Source organism: Kwoniella dejecticola, chromosome 9 (assembly GCF_000512565.2).
Source record: "Kwoniella dejecticola CBS 10117 chromosome 9, complete sequence".
Taxonomy (NCBI): Eukaryota; Fungi; Basidiomycota; class Tremellomycetes; order Tremellales; family Cryptococcaceae; genus Kwoniella; species Kwoniella dejecticola.
In genome coordinates, this window is record NC_089309.1 from 956,843 (window position 1) to 971,834 (window position 14,992).

The window sequence follows — 14,992 nt, forward strand, 5'->3', positions numbered from 1 at the left end:
AGAATGGTCGTATGGCGCGGAGGACATCGCAGAAGTGTTCTAGGACATGTGGAAAGCGTCGAATGATGGGAAGACTGGATGTTGCTTGGTACTCGAGTATGGATGGTATAAATACCTTTTTAAGAAGGAAGAATGATTGTCAAGGGAAAGCGAAAGGGAAAGCGAAAGGGAAAGCGACCTCAAAAATAGCCGAGTTTTTAGTTCTCCTGTGCTGACGATAATGATGATGATGACGACGGCTGAGTTGACAGAGTGATTGTACTGCTTGCCTGGACGTCACTTCCCATACGTAGTCGCAAGAACCGATACCATAACTAGTTTCCTTCCATCCGGCTAACCATTGTTGACGGTCTTGCGCGCGCTTAAGTGGAGCTAAGAATCCGAGACGACGGTTGAAAGGGTGTACGGGCAGTGGAAGGCTGGATGGATAGATGATGCTGACGTAGTGAGATAGTTTTAGAAGGCTATGGGAAGGATGATGGTGAAGAAGCCAATCAAAGGAAGGGGAGGGGGGATATGAGGGATGTGTGCTTCCAATTCCCAACTTAGAGTGTACTTCCTCCACTCTGTTGGGTGACAACCGGTAGCAGATTATCAGTGGCGCCTTTACTACACACAGTTAGCCGAAGTGGCATCTTGCTTCAAAGCAACCTCTGCCTCCTATGCGGAGTTGCGCAGCTCGGCAGCCTAGCTTTGACCTGATCATCGGGATAGAGGCTGCAACACACAAGAAAAACTGTTCGTTGCGTACAATATGCATATTGCATATCGAGCAGGAAGCCGGTGGACTTAAAACGTTCAACGCGTTGATCCGCGATCACCTAGTCACTTGGTAACTGGTGATTATATTATAGAACTGTTCTCACGCGGTGGTATCTTCTGCTTGGTTGTTCAGAAGCGGGCTCCTTTCAGGATCCATCAGTCGAGGAGGAGCTTCAGCATGGGATGAAGGGAGTCGAAGGGCAACGATGAGAGAGGGTATCGAAATCAAGAAAAGCACGATCCAAGAGGTCTGTCGGCCTAATGATCCTACCGGATACCCAGTTGATATCGAGAACACCCATCTTGTGTCCACCAGAAGATGATTACGGGTCCAGTAGAAGTGATTTCCAAATCAGAGAGTCAGTCATCGACAGACCCATTCCGGATGTTCCCCATGAAAAACAAGTCGATGGGTATGCTGGATGCTGGATGTCGGATACTGGATGCTGGGATCCGATTGCAGATTCGACTTACTCAGTTAAAGTAGGCCCAAAAGCAGATCCACCAGCCTACAAGTACGGGATGTATGTCGGGCTGTACAGTAAGCATATCCAGACTTTCAAAACTCCATTCTGGGAGACGGAGACGAAGTCAAGGGGATCTCTGACCTTCGGATGATTAGGTACCAAGTATGGAGGTGAGGATTTATCGATTGTACCTGATCTCACTCACTCCAGCGATCAAGACGAAGGCACTGCCGGTTGCGACCAGATCCGGATACCCATCAAAGCAATCCGCCGTAATCTGATTGTTCAAACTGAATTCGGGAAGTAAATGGCAAGGTCAGGCACTGTTTCCTTGGAGTCAAAGGACTCTTATCACCTGTGGGCAATCAGATCGTGATGCACCGTGATACCAAGGACCTGAACTGGGCTTCATCTGAACGGGATGTATGTGTTGAATTGAGGACTACTTACGGTTGAGCGATAAGATGCAGATTTTTCAACATCACCTGCATTCCCAAAGTCACGTACGCCGCCGATTTCCCATATGCAGCAGTCGAATATTGGAACGCCGGTACGAGTAACGCTTCAAAGGGAATGATGGCTGCCGCCAAGCAGAACAAGGGCTTGTTCCCTAGCATCGTCTGGAGACGAGGGGCAAGGAAAGGCGTAATGATAACGTGGACTAACGATGAGAGGGAAGCTACTGTTCCGATCGTTTCGATCTGTCCAAGTGACATCAGTAGATGGTCTCTATCACTTTGGCGTCAAGCTCGTCGATCTCGAACTCGAACTCGTCGGGCAGAAGGCATAGTCCATTGAACGCCTCCTCATGTTCCGCCATTTCGTGATATGGGCAGTCGTGGGTTGATGAACGATGGGGTCGTCCTGTGATCACGATCATGATTACGAAGCAACATACCGAGAAGCCCCAGCCACCTTGTGAGATCGAGGCATAACAAAATACGCTGAAAAAGCCATCGTACGCGTAAGTAGCTATGTTACCGAATCCTAAGAATCAGCCGACCAGCGCGGCGACTTCGACGTATTGGCAATGGAGGCTCAACTTGGGTGACAGGTCGATTTACCGGTTTGAAAAGCTACCGTATGATGCAGTAGGCGGACGAAGCAGAACAGTATCAGCCGCCGTTCTTCAACATGTACCCCGAGATAGACAGGCAGAGCCAAAGTGAGACAGTCAAATCAGAAGCCGGCCCATTATTCAACAAGGGTCCTTGACTTACCACAGAAACATAGCAGAGCAAATCTGAAATTCGGTACTTCCCATGTGCGCTTGATCTTACTGCACCATGCCTTGGAATTGACATTCGTGTTCAGATCCGCTGATTCATCTTCGTTCAAGCTTCTGTTATCGTTATCGTTGTCATTGTCGGTGAGATGTCGCGAGGTATTAGGTTTCGTCTGCGATACATCATTGTATTGGAAAATCAATGTCGCAGTGTCGCAGTGCCACCAGTCCATCCCATGAGATATGCTACTGTATGTGGCCAATTGCAATCGGGACAACTGGCTCATAATGTAGAGACTGACTGGTCGCTGTATTTACTTCGGTGACCATGATCTGACATATTATCAAGGTCAGAATGCCACTGAAGATAGGCATCACACAGTGAGCTACTGTACAGTTGAGTCACCTTATCGACTCATGTCTGTGGAGGCTGTAAGCTACTGTACAGTACGCACAGAACAGAACAAATTACTCCCGGTAAAGCATAGGGCCAGTCTCGCCAAATCTGCGCTTCCCCACCCAGGAACCACGGTACTTTGTCGTACGGCTCTGCCAGTAGACCTCCTAAGAAAGTCCCGAAGACCGTGCCGAGGCTGTAGAGTGGCCCCCAGAAGGAAAAGATGAACGAGCGGTTGGTCGGATGCGAAAGCTCCGTGAACATCGTTCGGGACAAGACTGGACCCGGGTTCAGACCGACTACAGGAGCGTTAAATAGTTACGGTTATGACGGTGGTGGCGAGGTGGGTGAAGGGGCGAGTGGGGTCAAAGCAGAAGCAGAAGCAGAACAGCGTTAAATTAGTCAATAGCCAGCTGAACAGTTTGATCTTGTACATGCTGTACCGTCCATCCAACTCACAAAGAGCTCTCCAGAGGATGATCCACCAAACCCCTCTTCCGAATCCAGTCATGCCCACGCTGCAGATAACCGGGGCGAAACCCCATATCAAGCACGGTTTGCGTCCGTATCTGTCCGCCATGAACGCCCAGAAGGGCGAAGAGAGCGCTTCGGCCGCCAACAGAGACCCCTCGGCCAGTGCCGCGTATAGCCCTATCTTATCCCTCGGCACACTTGCGCTGTCCAACGAGGCGATGTACGCTACGATGCACGGGAAGACGATCGAGTAACTGAGAGCGTCCAGGATCCGCAGGAGGATCAAAGGGGAGAGGTGGTACCATGGGATCGGTACTTTGTCCGTTCCGTCATTGTTATGATCGGTGTCAATGTCGTTGTCGGTGTCGTTGTCGTTGTCGTTGCCAAGGTAGACCCTGCCATTGTGATTCTCTTCACCATTGTCATTGTCGTTAAGATGATGATTGTAAAGCCGGACTGGTGGCATTGAAGCTGCCATAGGTGCAGCTGGTAAAAGTAAGCTGGTCTCTATATGAGGCGTGATTGGCGATGAGGAGACTGCGCGATCAGTAAAAGCGGTGTTAGGAGAGAAGAAAGAAGTATGAGAATGAATATGAGAGTGCGATCGCAGTTTTTTGAAGTATGAGGTATCGAACGGTGTAGATCGAGTGAGGCTTGAGAGTGCTGACATGTCCTGCAACTCCTCTTCCTGCTTGTAAATGTCGGTCATTCTGTATGTATATATATATATATATATACAGTATGCAGTAAATCTGAGTTCGAGATGCAGCAGTACAGAAGGCTGATCCCGTCATCATGGCGGAGTTATCGTCGACTGCTTCCAGTCAAGCCTCCCCTCCTTTGACTCTCCGAGAAGTTTTTTTCGATGACGAAAGCTTATTCTATTGCATCCTTTGCTGTGCTAAACCTCAAGGGAAGGGAAGGAAGTGCAATACTCGAAACACTGCAAACATCAAATCGCGCAGACACGACATCATGGCTGTAGGATTTCCGGATGACGATCTAGTCACGACATGTCAGGAAGCTCAAGTATCGATCACCTCGACGCATAAACGTTTTACATCGTTTCTCATTCGTACAATATACTGTTATGTGATGTATGAAAGCGGCGTCATCGTCATCGTCGCCGTCGCACCTGCGCGTTAGTCATGTCGAGCAGATCAAAGCAATTGCCATGACCCCCCGCATTGCCCTGTTTCCCAAGATACTAAGCCTCACCTCGCTTAGTAAGTTCTCTTGAATGGCGGCACCGGTTTACATTCAGCCTCGTCGAGGGTCGTAGCGATGACTCCTCGGTATTGCAAGTCGACTTTAGGTGATTCAGGATCATGTTGGAATGATAAAGTGTGTTTCATCCATTTCTCACTGAAGTCATGCGCAATTGATTAGCTCGTAGCCGGTGTCAGGCTTTTTTGAGAGCGAGGCAGAGAGGGGGAACGAGAGACGAAAGCAGGAGCGCAACTCACTCGTCTCTATCGGGGAAATCTTCTCTGGCATGAGCACCTCGAGATTCTTTTCTAGCAGCAGCAGAGACCACAGTCTGGATAGCGTTTTGTTGGATGTTTCTCAATTCGAGGGTCTCGATCAAGTCGGAGTTCCAGATCAAACTTCGATCCTTGATTCCTACTTTGTCGTATTGGCCGTAGACTTCAGTCATCTTCTTCACACCTTCGTCAAGCGATTCTTGGGTTCTACAAGATATCTCGCTTGTCAGCGATGCCGTCCGCCAGTCTGTCTTGGTCACACAGGAACCGAGCACCGCGGAAGCCTGGAGCAGCAGCTTTAAAGAACGCGACTCACCGGAACACAGCAGCATCGGTCTGCATAGTCTTTTGCATGTTCAACCTGACTTGAGCCGTGCTCATCGGTCCAGACGAGTTTCTGATCTTGTCCAAATTGGCGATAGATTCTTTACCCAAATCATCCTTGAATGGCTTGTGTGGCGTGTTGGGCTTGAGCGTCTCCTTAATGTGGTTTGCACATGCTCGACCGAAAACGACGATATCCAATAAAGAGTTGGCGCCTAATCGGTTGGCTCCATGTACAGACACACATGCGGCTTCTCCTGCAGCGTACAATCCAGGGACGACTTTATCGTTTCCTTCTTTGTCGGTGGTGATCACTTCACCAGTGTACTTGGTAGGGATACCACCCATGTTGTAGTGGACGGTCGGTAATACAGGGATGGGTTCTTTGGTGACGTCGACACCGGCGAAAATGGCAGCAGTCTCCGAGATACCGGGTAATCGTTCGTGCAGGATTTCAGCGGGCAAGTGGGATAATTGGAGGAAGATGTGATCCTTTTCAGGTCCAACACCTCGACCTTCTCTGATTTCCAAAGTCATTGATCGGGAAACGACGTCTCGAGAAGCCAAATCCTTGGCTGTCGGTGCGTATCTTTCCATAAATCGTTCACCCTCAGAGTTGAGCAAGTAACCACCTTCACCTCGGGAACCTGGACGCGCACATGAATAGTCATCAGCAATGTCCTGCAATACTGCAATACAAAATGAAAGGCATCCTGACTCACCCTCAGTGATCAAACAACCAGCACCGTAAATACCCGTAGGGTGGAATTGGACGAATTCCAAATCTTGTAGTGGCAGACCAGCTCTGACGACCATCGCATTTCCATCACCCGAACAAGTGTGTGCCGAGGTACACGAGAAGTACGCTCGTCCATAACCACCCGTAGCCAAGACAGTCTTGTGCGATCGGAATCTGTGGAGCGTACCATCCTCCATGTTCATAGCTATTACTCCCACACATTCGCCATCTTGCATCAACAAGTCTAAGGCGAAGTACTCAATGAAGAAATTTGTGTTGTGTCGTAGGGATTGACCGTATAAGGTATGTAAGATGGCGTGTCCTGTTCGATCGGCTGCTGCTGCACATCGGTAGGCTTGTCCACCTTTACCGTATTTTAACGATTGTCCACCGAAGGCTCGTTGGTAGATCTTGCCTTCCTTCGTTCGCGAGAAAGGCACACCGTAGTGTTCAAGCTCGATGACGGTGTTGGGGGCTTCTCGGGTCATGTAGTGAATAGCATCTTGATCACCTAACCAATCTGAACCTTTGACGGTGTCGTACCTGGGGAGGATGATATCAGCACTGCGAACTGCGAAGAACCTCATCTTCCCTGTCGGTTTAAGTAAGTTGAGATCGACACACCGCGCGTCGCCGCGTAGCAGATCAGCAGACCGCTCAAGAAGTACAATCACTCACATGTGCCATCTCCAATCATCCTCCGTCATATTACCCAGCGCAGCATTGACACCTCCTTGAGCAGCTACAGTGTGCGATCGAGTGGGGAAAAGTTTGGTGATACAAGCAGTCTTCAATCCACCTTCAGCTAATCCAAATGCCGCTCGTAATCCTGCACCTCCCGCGCCGCTACCAATACCGACAATGTCCCTCATCAGCTTTATTCATTCATGAGACGTCGTTCACGCAGGAGAGCCAGGGGGTAGCCCTCCGATCGAGATCGCGATTTGCGGGCACGAGAAGAAAGTATACTCACACAACAACAGCATCGAATTCATGGTCGATAACAGGGTATCCTTTATGTTGACCGAAGTTCTATAGAGAGAAAAGCGAAGATCGGCGCGAATCGAAATCAATATGAATTAATGAATTATCAATCAATCAATCAGCACTGTATCCGATTACACAATCATATCGCATAACGCATGACATGTACACCTTTATGACTGTCTCGAATCGAAGACCAGACAAAACAAGAGGGAGGACTCACCTTGGCCTCGGTCGCTCGGTGGGTCTGAGAAGCAGCTACATATCCTCTTCTCGCCCCAAGCGATCGCGATAAAGTGGATGGGGCCGATTTCGATAATCGAGTACGTGTGAGAGAAAGCATCGCGCCTGTGTACGTGTCCTTTGTATCTTATCTTCCTCTGCTGATGTCTCTAGGTATCTAGGGTTGACTGCTACGACACAGAATGAGGACGTTTGAAGGATGGACAGAGGGTTTGTCGCCGATGATCGATCCAAAGATCTTAGAGAGTGTAAGTGTAAAATGGTGGCGTATACAAAGTACTGTAGATTGAAAAAGTCACAATTGGATTGGATCAAATATACTCGTACAGTGCAATCAGGAACACTAGTACTTTACTGCTACTACCCCACCTTTACCTGGGACTTTTCCGACTTTACCCGATGAATCGTCCATTTGTTAGGCAAACGCCGATAAACCAATCACATATCAGGTCATTTGTCATTCGTCATCTACCAGGAGTCCCATACACACGCCTAAGAGCACTTTGTTCAACTTCAAGATGACAACAACGAATGCATATGCATATCGAATGAAACGAAACTACCCCTCAAAGAACTCAATGAAACACAGCTTGAACAACATGTCACTATGAACCTCCCAACAAAACACAACGCACAACGCACGACCCAAGATACCGTTCCTCAAGCCCCCAAACACTCCTAGAACACCCATGATTTGTCCGCTTCAGCTTCAGCCCAAGGGAATTTCTCTCGTCTGATTGAGCGATCATACTAAATTAGCCTATTGTCCCAGATCATTCTCCTTTACGGGCAGCACTCACAATGTCTTCGAGAACAGTTTCTCAAGAGGTACATCGTACTTCTTAGCCCAGGTCACAGTGATACGCGGATCCTGCCATTTGGACAAGCACACATTAACTGACTTGCACTCACTGAGCCTGGTCCAAGTTTTCGAGTACACTCACAATATAATTAATCTTGGATGTACCCAGCGCCACATCTTTCAACTTATCCCGATCCATCAACTGTACTTTGGCCGTGGCAATCCTCTCATCCATCTTCCCAACTTGCTCTAATAATTTCTCCTCGGTCGCCGCACGTCGAGGTTCAACTTTCCTACTTTTCCTTTCCTTTTTCAATTCCTTGAATTCCTCTTTGATCTCTTTCAACCGTTCGCTCAATTCAGACTTATCTTTCTTCTTCTCACCTTCTTCCTCCAGTTTCACATTCTCTTTCTCGAATTTCTTTTGAGCGTTATCAAGGGCCTTTTCAAGTAATTCTTTCTCGTGTCTCTCGCAGAATTCATCGTCCATATCAGATTCATCTCCCGCTAATTCAGGGTGCTGTTTCTTGATTTTCGGATTGAGCGAGAAAAGTTGAAGACGTAATTTCATTCTTTGGTATTTTAATGCACGTATCTGATGAACAGAGTTAAAATGGTTCAATCAGCTCAATTACTGCTGTGCATTCCCATGATCAGACACATCAGGCCAAACACTCACCTTGTCTTCGTGTTTGATCTTCGAAGCATCGTAGCCTTTGCTGACGGACTTTTGATGGTTACACAAGATGGCTACTTCTCGGTTTGCGGTGTTGTACGCAGCGATCTTCTCGGCGACCGTTCCATTCTTCGGCGTGTTCTTCAATTGTTTTTGGAACGTCCACGAAGCGTTGTATGTACGGAACACCTTGGCCGTTAGGCCAGGCATCATACTGTTCAAGTGCTTGTTGAGAAGTGTAGTCTGAGCAGCTCACAACGTCAGCCGTCGTGTCAAGTTAGAAAAAGATGAAAGGGCAGTGATAGAGACGAGGCTCACTGTCAACCTATCGAATAGATCATCTCCCGTTTTCTTGGGTTCAGCCTTGAAAAGCTTGATATTCTTGAAGACTTGCGCGTCCACCTGGACATCTTGGTGGAATCTCATCGAATCCTTACCCAGGAAATCGAATGACACCGTATTGGGAGGTTGAAGAGTGACGTGTTCATACCGCAATGAACAACAACCGACAGTATCCGCCTCGTCCTCTCCCTTTTCATTTCCTGCTCTCAATGCTAATCTATCGATAAAGTACAATGCCGTGGCTCGTTGTCGGTCTGCCATCACTTTCGATTTCAGATCTTCTGTGTAGTCTTTCCGGATCTTGTCGACGTGTTTCTACGCAAATCAAACAAGGATGTCAGCCATACACACCCTGTACCGATGACCTTGGGATCTATGGTATGCTCACGATCAGCTCCCTAGCTTTCTCAAACTTGGCTCGATCACTTTGACCTTTCCACGAGGAACCAGCTGACAAGAACACGTATTTCGCATTTCCATTGACATTCTCTTTCCAGTGTGCTAACCAAGTTACGGTGTTATCATGTTGAACGCCTTTCCACTTCCCAGGTATGTTTGGGATAGGTTCTTTCGCGTCTTTGCCAATGTTGATTATGATGTCTTCCGGTCGGAGTCGGTGCTAACCGTCCCAATAGCACATTTAGCTCAGTACGATGGGGACTGATGCAACGCGTTACTCACTTTGAGTGTACCTTTCTTGGGGTGTTCACCACGACCTCTGAACAACCCGGGCGGTTCCGCTCGGAAGTTTCCGACCTTCTCTTTCCGTCCATCAACCGTACAGAACAAGTAGGGCGCTTCCATCTTATCTTTAGCTTCCTTGATGCTTTGTACGCCAGATACAACCACATGTCAGCGCATGCACGGCTTCTTTACTCGAGCACAAATGACAGCAAACATGCAAAGAAAGGCACGAAGCGGGGACGGGCGAACGGCGCAGTGGAAGAAGCGAAGAAGACGCAGGATGGGAGATGGGTTGCGGTCCAAGTGAGATTATTGGATGCAGACGTCACTCGTACGAAGGAAACAGGCACAAGAAGTCGCAGATGCAGATTGATGGAAATTGACTCACGCTTTCTTCTCATCCTTGGTCATAGCTTTCTTCTTCTCCTTCTCCCTCTCGAAATGCTCAAACATCGGTTTAAAATCGCATTTATCCAACGATTTCACTTTAACGTTCTCCTTCGGCGGGTATTTCTCTAACATAGCTTTGAAGTCCTTGAAGAAGTTTTCACGGAACTTCGCATCTGCCGCATGGTCCGTTTCAATCATCGCTCCGAAGAATCCCGCTACTTCTTCTGATTCAGGCGGTAATGTCAAAGCGACGCCTACATCCCGATCAAATCAAAAGTCGAGATCTACCATCAGCTCCTCCTTCCATGATTGGGTCCATCGCCCGCTCCTATTATGGCACTCAATGACTCACCATCATACTTCATCTTGACGTTTTTCGGTAAGGGGACGTAAGGCGGAGGGAAAAGAACGGCATTATGTTCAAAAGTCGTCCATTTGACTTCTCCATCACCCAAGGCTTCTTGTTCCCACCACTTATACTTCTCTTCCTCGTCTTCCTCCCTAGATTGGTTCATGGATTGAGTCAGTTTCCGGGATGCTAGCTCCACTAGGCCCACGATGGAATGAAAGTCAAAAATAGCATGATCAGCAGCTGAACTCACTCTTTGACTTTCTTCTCCTTCTTCACTACTGGCTTTTTATCCTTCGCACTTGCACTTGCACTTGCAATTGCGCTCGCTCTAGGCTTGGCCTTGACCTTCGATTTAGCCAGCGGGACATCATCATCCTCACTCTCGCTCATCGGTTCAGCCTTCACCTTCTTCTTAGATGCGTTTGAAGTTGTTACGTTAGAGGAAGAGCTTTGTCTGGGTTTTGCTGGAGGTGCCTTCTTCTTCTTAGCTAGCGGTTTCTCATCTTCCGATTCCGACGACGACTCTTCCGATAAGCTTTCTTCATCGCTGGACGGTGCTTTCTTGGGCTTGGCTTTCGAAGCAGGTTTGCCATTGCCATTGCCATTGACTTTTCGAGCGAGGGGCTTTTCGTCCTCAGACAAGTCAGATTCAGAGTCGGAAGGGGGAGATGGCTTCTTAGTCGTCGATGACCGTGGTTTGGCCCCATTTGATTTTGGCTAAGTGATATCCAGCCCTTATGGTCAGCCATGAGCGGGGATGTGCAAGTTTGCATGGCGGAATGACGAGTGCACATTGACTTACCGTTGACACAGGTTCTTTCTTGACTGATGGCCCAGCATCACTCTCATCACTGTCACTATCGACCACCCTCCTCTTCTTGCTCGCAGCACCATTACTGACTCTGGGCTTCTTGCTCTGTATCGTAACAGCACCCTCACTCAGCTTCCTAGCTAGCTAACTCCGGGAGAAAATGACTTCGACGTTTTGTCCTAACTTACCAGAGGTTTCTCATCTTCACTACTGCTATCCCCGCCTATTCTTTTCTTCGGTGCACCGTTTATCTTTCTAGCGAGCGGTTTCTCGTCGTCACTCATATCCTCATCCTCGACTTGCGGTGCATGAGTAGCTAGCGTTGTAGGTGTCGATTCGAGATTGGGAGCTACCACCGCCATTCTGTCTGGTGCAGCGCTAATGCTGGTCGGTCCGGACATTTTAGCAGTTGTGAGATGGACGCGTTGAAGTTGGATTGGTGTTTTGAGCGCGAAAGTGTTATTTATGTGGAAATCTGATGATTCTGGTCTATGTATGCGATTTTGTATGAATGATGACCGATGTAGAGATTGATAGAAAGGAGTAGAGTGTGTTATACGTTTGGTCAGAGGTCTTATAGTTGAATTAACGAATGATAGAGTATTTCTCATCCAACAAAGGTAAGGTAGGTGAATGTATGGTGGAGAAAGAGGGGGATGGAAAACGACTAAGTTCAATGGGACTTAGCCGTTTTAAAAGATTTGAGCGCGGCGGTGCGGTGGTGTGCTGTATGGTGGAGTTGAGTTGGCTGGAAATGGCTAAGTCCATAATCCAGGTGGGGAATTTGATCCCGTGACTTGATTTCACTTGACGGAGGAATAGGTTGTGGCGTCTATGAAGTCAACACCAGAGTGGAGGAATTCCAAAGTGGAGGAGGACCATGCGAATGGATATGGACAATTCGACAACGTGAACAAGGCATATACCCTCCACGAATACCATTCACTGGATGATTGGGATGCACTGTGAGGTATACAATAGCTTCTCCTCAGAGGCGAGCAGATGACCACGAGGTCCAGCTACAACAAGCGCTATGGCGGACTACAAATCAGCGAAAGAAGCCTTCGTATCCGATAACCCAGGTTCCTCAGTGTTTACTATCATAGCCATAAGTCTAACAGCATGGGTGAGTAGTCAAAGCCTTTGCCAATAAGACCGACTCTTTTCTTATCGTTTACAGCTGTAGTAAGCTGACTTGAATGCTCGTACATCTTTGCTCGTAGACATCATATACCCTGTACGCAACGCTTTATTCCCGTTTTCGACCTTCCTTTCTGTTCGACTACCTCACCTCCGCTCTTCCCTTACTACTGAGCATAACCCTCTTCGCCACCTCCCCAATCACATACAACGCGTCACTTGTAACTCTCTCAGTGCTCGTGTATCTCACCTCTCCTACATCTCGACGGCAACGTAGTAATGGCAACAGGAAAGACCAGTCCAGATCGAAAGGTTCTTGGTTAGAAGAGTCCGACTCCGATGAAGAGATCGCCGAACCACCTTCAGCTAATACATCAACCAATAACACTCCTATCAAACTTCCTTCCCAAGTCATCCAGTCCCAGAATCAAAATCAAAATCAACATTTGAGTTCCGCAACAAGCTTATCTTATTCGCCGAGTCCATCCCTGGAATCTCCTTTACGATTATCAGTCGAAGATCCCTTCTCCCCTAGCACTAGCGAAGGTAATAAGGTGAGCAAGAGGAGATTGAGCCCACAGCCGAGTCCAGATAGTATAGCAGTGAATATCCTCCCGACACCTCCTTTCCCAGACGCCGATTCTTTGTCAAGCACGACCTACCCTTCCTATCAGGATAATGGCCATGAGAGGAAGAGCAGCTCGTCCCCACGACCCGATAGGATATATGTTCAAGATCAGGCACATTCACAGGCTCAGTCAAAGAGGAGATTACCGTTCCTGAGCGTCTACAGAGCACATATGATGATCATGACGGTCCATTGTATATTGGCGGTGGACTTTAAGGTGTTTCCTAGGTGGTTAGGCAAATGTGAAGACTTCGGTACGAGTCTGGTGAGTCGGCTTACCACCTGCACGACTCACGAACACTCAGATCAAGCAAAGTACGATCTATGAGTATAATAAGCATAAAGAGGCTGATGCTGTTATACTCTGTCGAGACATTCAGATGGATGTCGGCGTCGGATCATTCGTCTTCTCTCTGGGTCTCATATCCATCAAATCACTTTCTCTCACTAATTCAGGACCGCGAGACCACAACAAAAGTTCGATCAAATACCCACCGAATTCGCCTGGAACGCAGAGAGCCCTTCCTCCGCGGACCGATCTCCCCAAAGACATCTTCCGGGCGATAAAGAAAGCTGCGCCTACCCTGATGTTGGGGTTCGTCAGACTGCTGATGGTCAAAGGGATTGAATATCCGGAACACATGACTGAATATGGTGTCCACTGGAACTTCTTCTTTACTATTGGGCTATTACCCATTTTCGGAGTCTTGGTTCGCCCACTCAGAAAATGGGTTAGATGGAGTGTACTGGGTATCGGAATGAGTCTTTGTGAGTTGCGTCGGGTCGAGTGTAATCGACATAATATCTTCAACGCTCTCGAGGAGGGTGCGAATGCAAAGAAGCTGATTTTATGCCTTCGCCTGTTGACTGAATGTCCTCACTTCATTTGCGTCATCTGACTTAGTCCACCAATTGATACTCTCGAAGTTCGGCTTACAGACCTTCCTCTTATCTCCCTCCAGACCCGGATTACTGGGCCTGAACAAAGAAGGCATAGCGTCTTTACCAGGATACATATCGATCTATCTCTTGGGCTTATCTACAGGAGAACACATTCAGAGATTGTCCGAGCCCGTGCCTCCGAAGAGCGTGAACGTGAACGTGAATGTCACTGAGACGATCGAAGAGCACCTCACGAGGCATTACGATAAACGCGGGACGGAGTTGGTTCTGGAGTTGTTCAGTTATACCCTGTCATGGTGGGCTGCTTTGGGCGCTTGGACATTTTTCGGTCTTGGAGAAGTCTCGAGGAGATTTGTGAGTTTCCACCAGTCACCATAGACCATGGACGAAATACAACCTCAATCCTCTCACTTTTGATCGCAACAGACTCTCCACCGTCACCGTCATCTTCTCCATCGGCCCCACATCGAGATTCACGTTCATAATCACAATTATAATCACAATCAAATCACAATTACCTCCATCTATTTCTTCCGACATCAAGCTGACGTTGTTCATGTGCACTGCAAATGCAATTTGCAACCTGCAACAACACTACATAATAGGCAAACACATCATACGTCCTCTTCATTGCCTCATACAACACCCTTTTCCTCTTAGGCTACTTAACCCTCGAATCGATTTTCCCACATGTACCTACCCCGCCCTTACTGGAATCGATCAACAAGAATGGCCTGGTCGTTTTCTTGGTCGCCAATCTGTTCACGGGGTTAGTGAATGTCAGTATGGAATCGATGTATGCTGGCAAGACATTATCGATGGTTGTCTTGGTAGGATATAGTTTGGCGGTTTGTGCGGTTGCTAGGTTGTTGAGGAATAAAAGGATTTCCTTGTGAGAGTTAGCATGAGCATGAGTATGCATTGGGCATTGTGCATTGTGCATCTTGATTTGACGACAGCGACGGCGACGGCGACAGCGACAGCGACAATGATGACGATGATCATGAGGATAAGGATGATGACTATGCGATGATGATCAGGATACGATATTATACGAAGAAATCCACGACAACGAAACGGAAACGAAAAACATAATGACGATGTACTGATTATTATTCGGACAGTCGCCGTACCGCCGCGCAACCTGATTCATACAATCATACAT

General features: G+C 48.0%; 4 protein-coding genes across 4 annotated transcripts; 1 reads left to right on the top strand and 3 right to left on the bottom strand.

The window, feature by feature from the left end:
* Positions 1–862: 862 nt before the first annotated feature.
* Positions 863–4,034, bottom strand: I303_107304 (uncharacterized protein; the record flags this gene model as incomplete). The annotated part of the gene is made up of 9 exons (XM_018409988.2): positions 863–1,064; positions 1,237–1,271; positions 1,435–1,519; positions 1,680–1,930; positions 2,128–2,201; positions 2,450–2,627; positions 2,773–2,815; positions 2,910–3,150; positions 3,311–4,034. 9 exons carry the CDS (start codon positions 4,032–4,034, stop codon positions 863–865), a joined length of 1,833 nt encoding a protein of 610 aa, XP_018260991.2.
* A 514-nt stretch (positions 4,035–4,548) lies between these two features.
* Positions 4,549–7,199, bottom strand: I303_107305 (succinate dehydrogenase [ubiquinone] flavoprotein subunit 1, mitochondrial; the record flags this gene model as incomplete). Its single annotated transcript, XM_018409989.1, has 7 exons — positions 4,549–4,690; positions 4,792–5,016; positions 5,126–5,780; positions 5,856–6,415; positions 6,551–6,718; positions 6,846–6,904; positions 7,080–7,199. 7 exons carry the CDS (start codon positions 7,197–7,199, stop codon positions 4,549–4,551), a joined length of 1,929 nt encoding a protein of 642 aa, XP_018260992.1.
* Positions 7,200–7,777: 578 nt separating this feature from the next.
* On the bottom strand, positions 7,778–11,557 carry I303_107306 (uncharacterized protein; the record flags this gene model as incomplete). The annotated part of the gene is made up of 12 exons (XM_018409990.1): positions 7,778–7,832; positions 7,900–7,970; positions 8,044–8,496; positions 8,581–8,820; positions 8,896–9,234; positions 9,308–9,538; positions 9,601–9,745; positions 9,992–10,247; positions 10,346–10,494; positions 10,596–11,062; positions 11,148–11,261; positions 11,345–11,557. The coding sequence occupies 12 exons, from the start codon at positions 11,555–11,557 to the stop codon at positions 7,778–7,780; spliced, it is 2,733 nt and encodes a 910-aa protein (XP_018260993.1).
* Positions 11,558–12,189: 632 nt separating this feature from the next.
* I303_107307 (uncharacterized protein) lies at positions 12,190–14,723 on the top strand (the record flags this gene model as incomplete). The annotated part of the gene is made up of 5 exons (XM_065969543.1): positions 12,190–12,282; positions 12,380–13,189; positions 13,305–13,692; positions 13,829–14,181; positions 14,433–14,723. 5 exons carry the CDS (start codon positions 12,190–12,192, stop codon positions 14,721–14,723), a joined length of 1,935 nt encoding a protein of 644 aa, XP_065825615.1.
* Between the last annotated feature and the right edge of the window lie 269 nt (positions 14,724–14,992).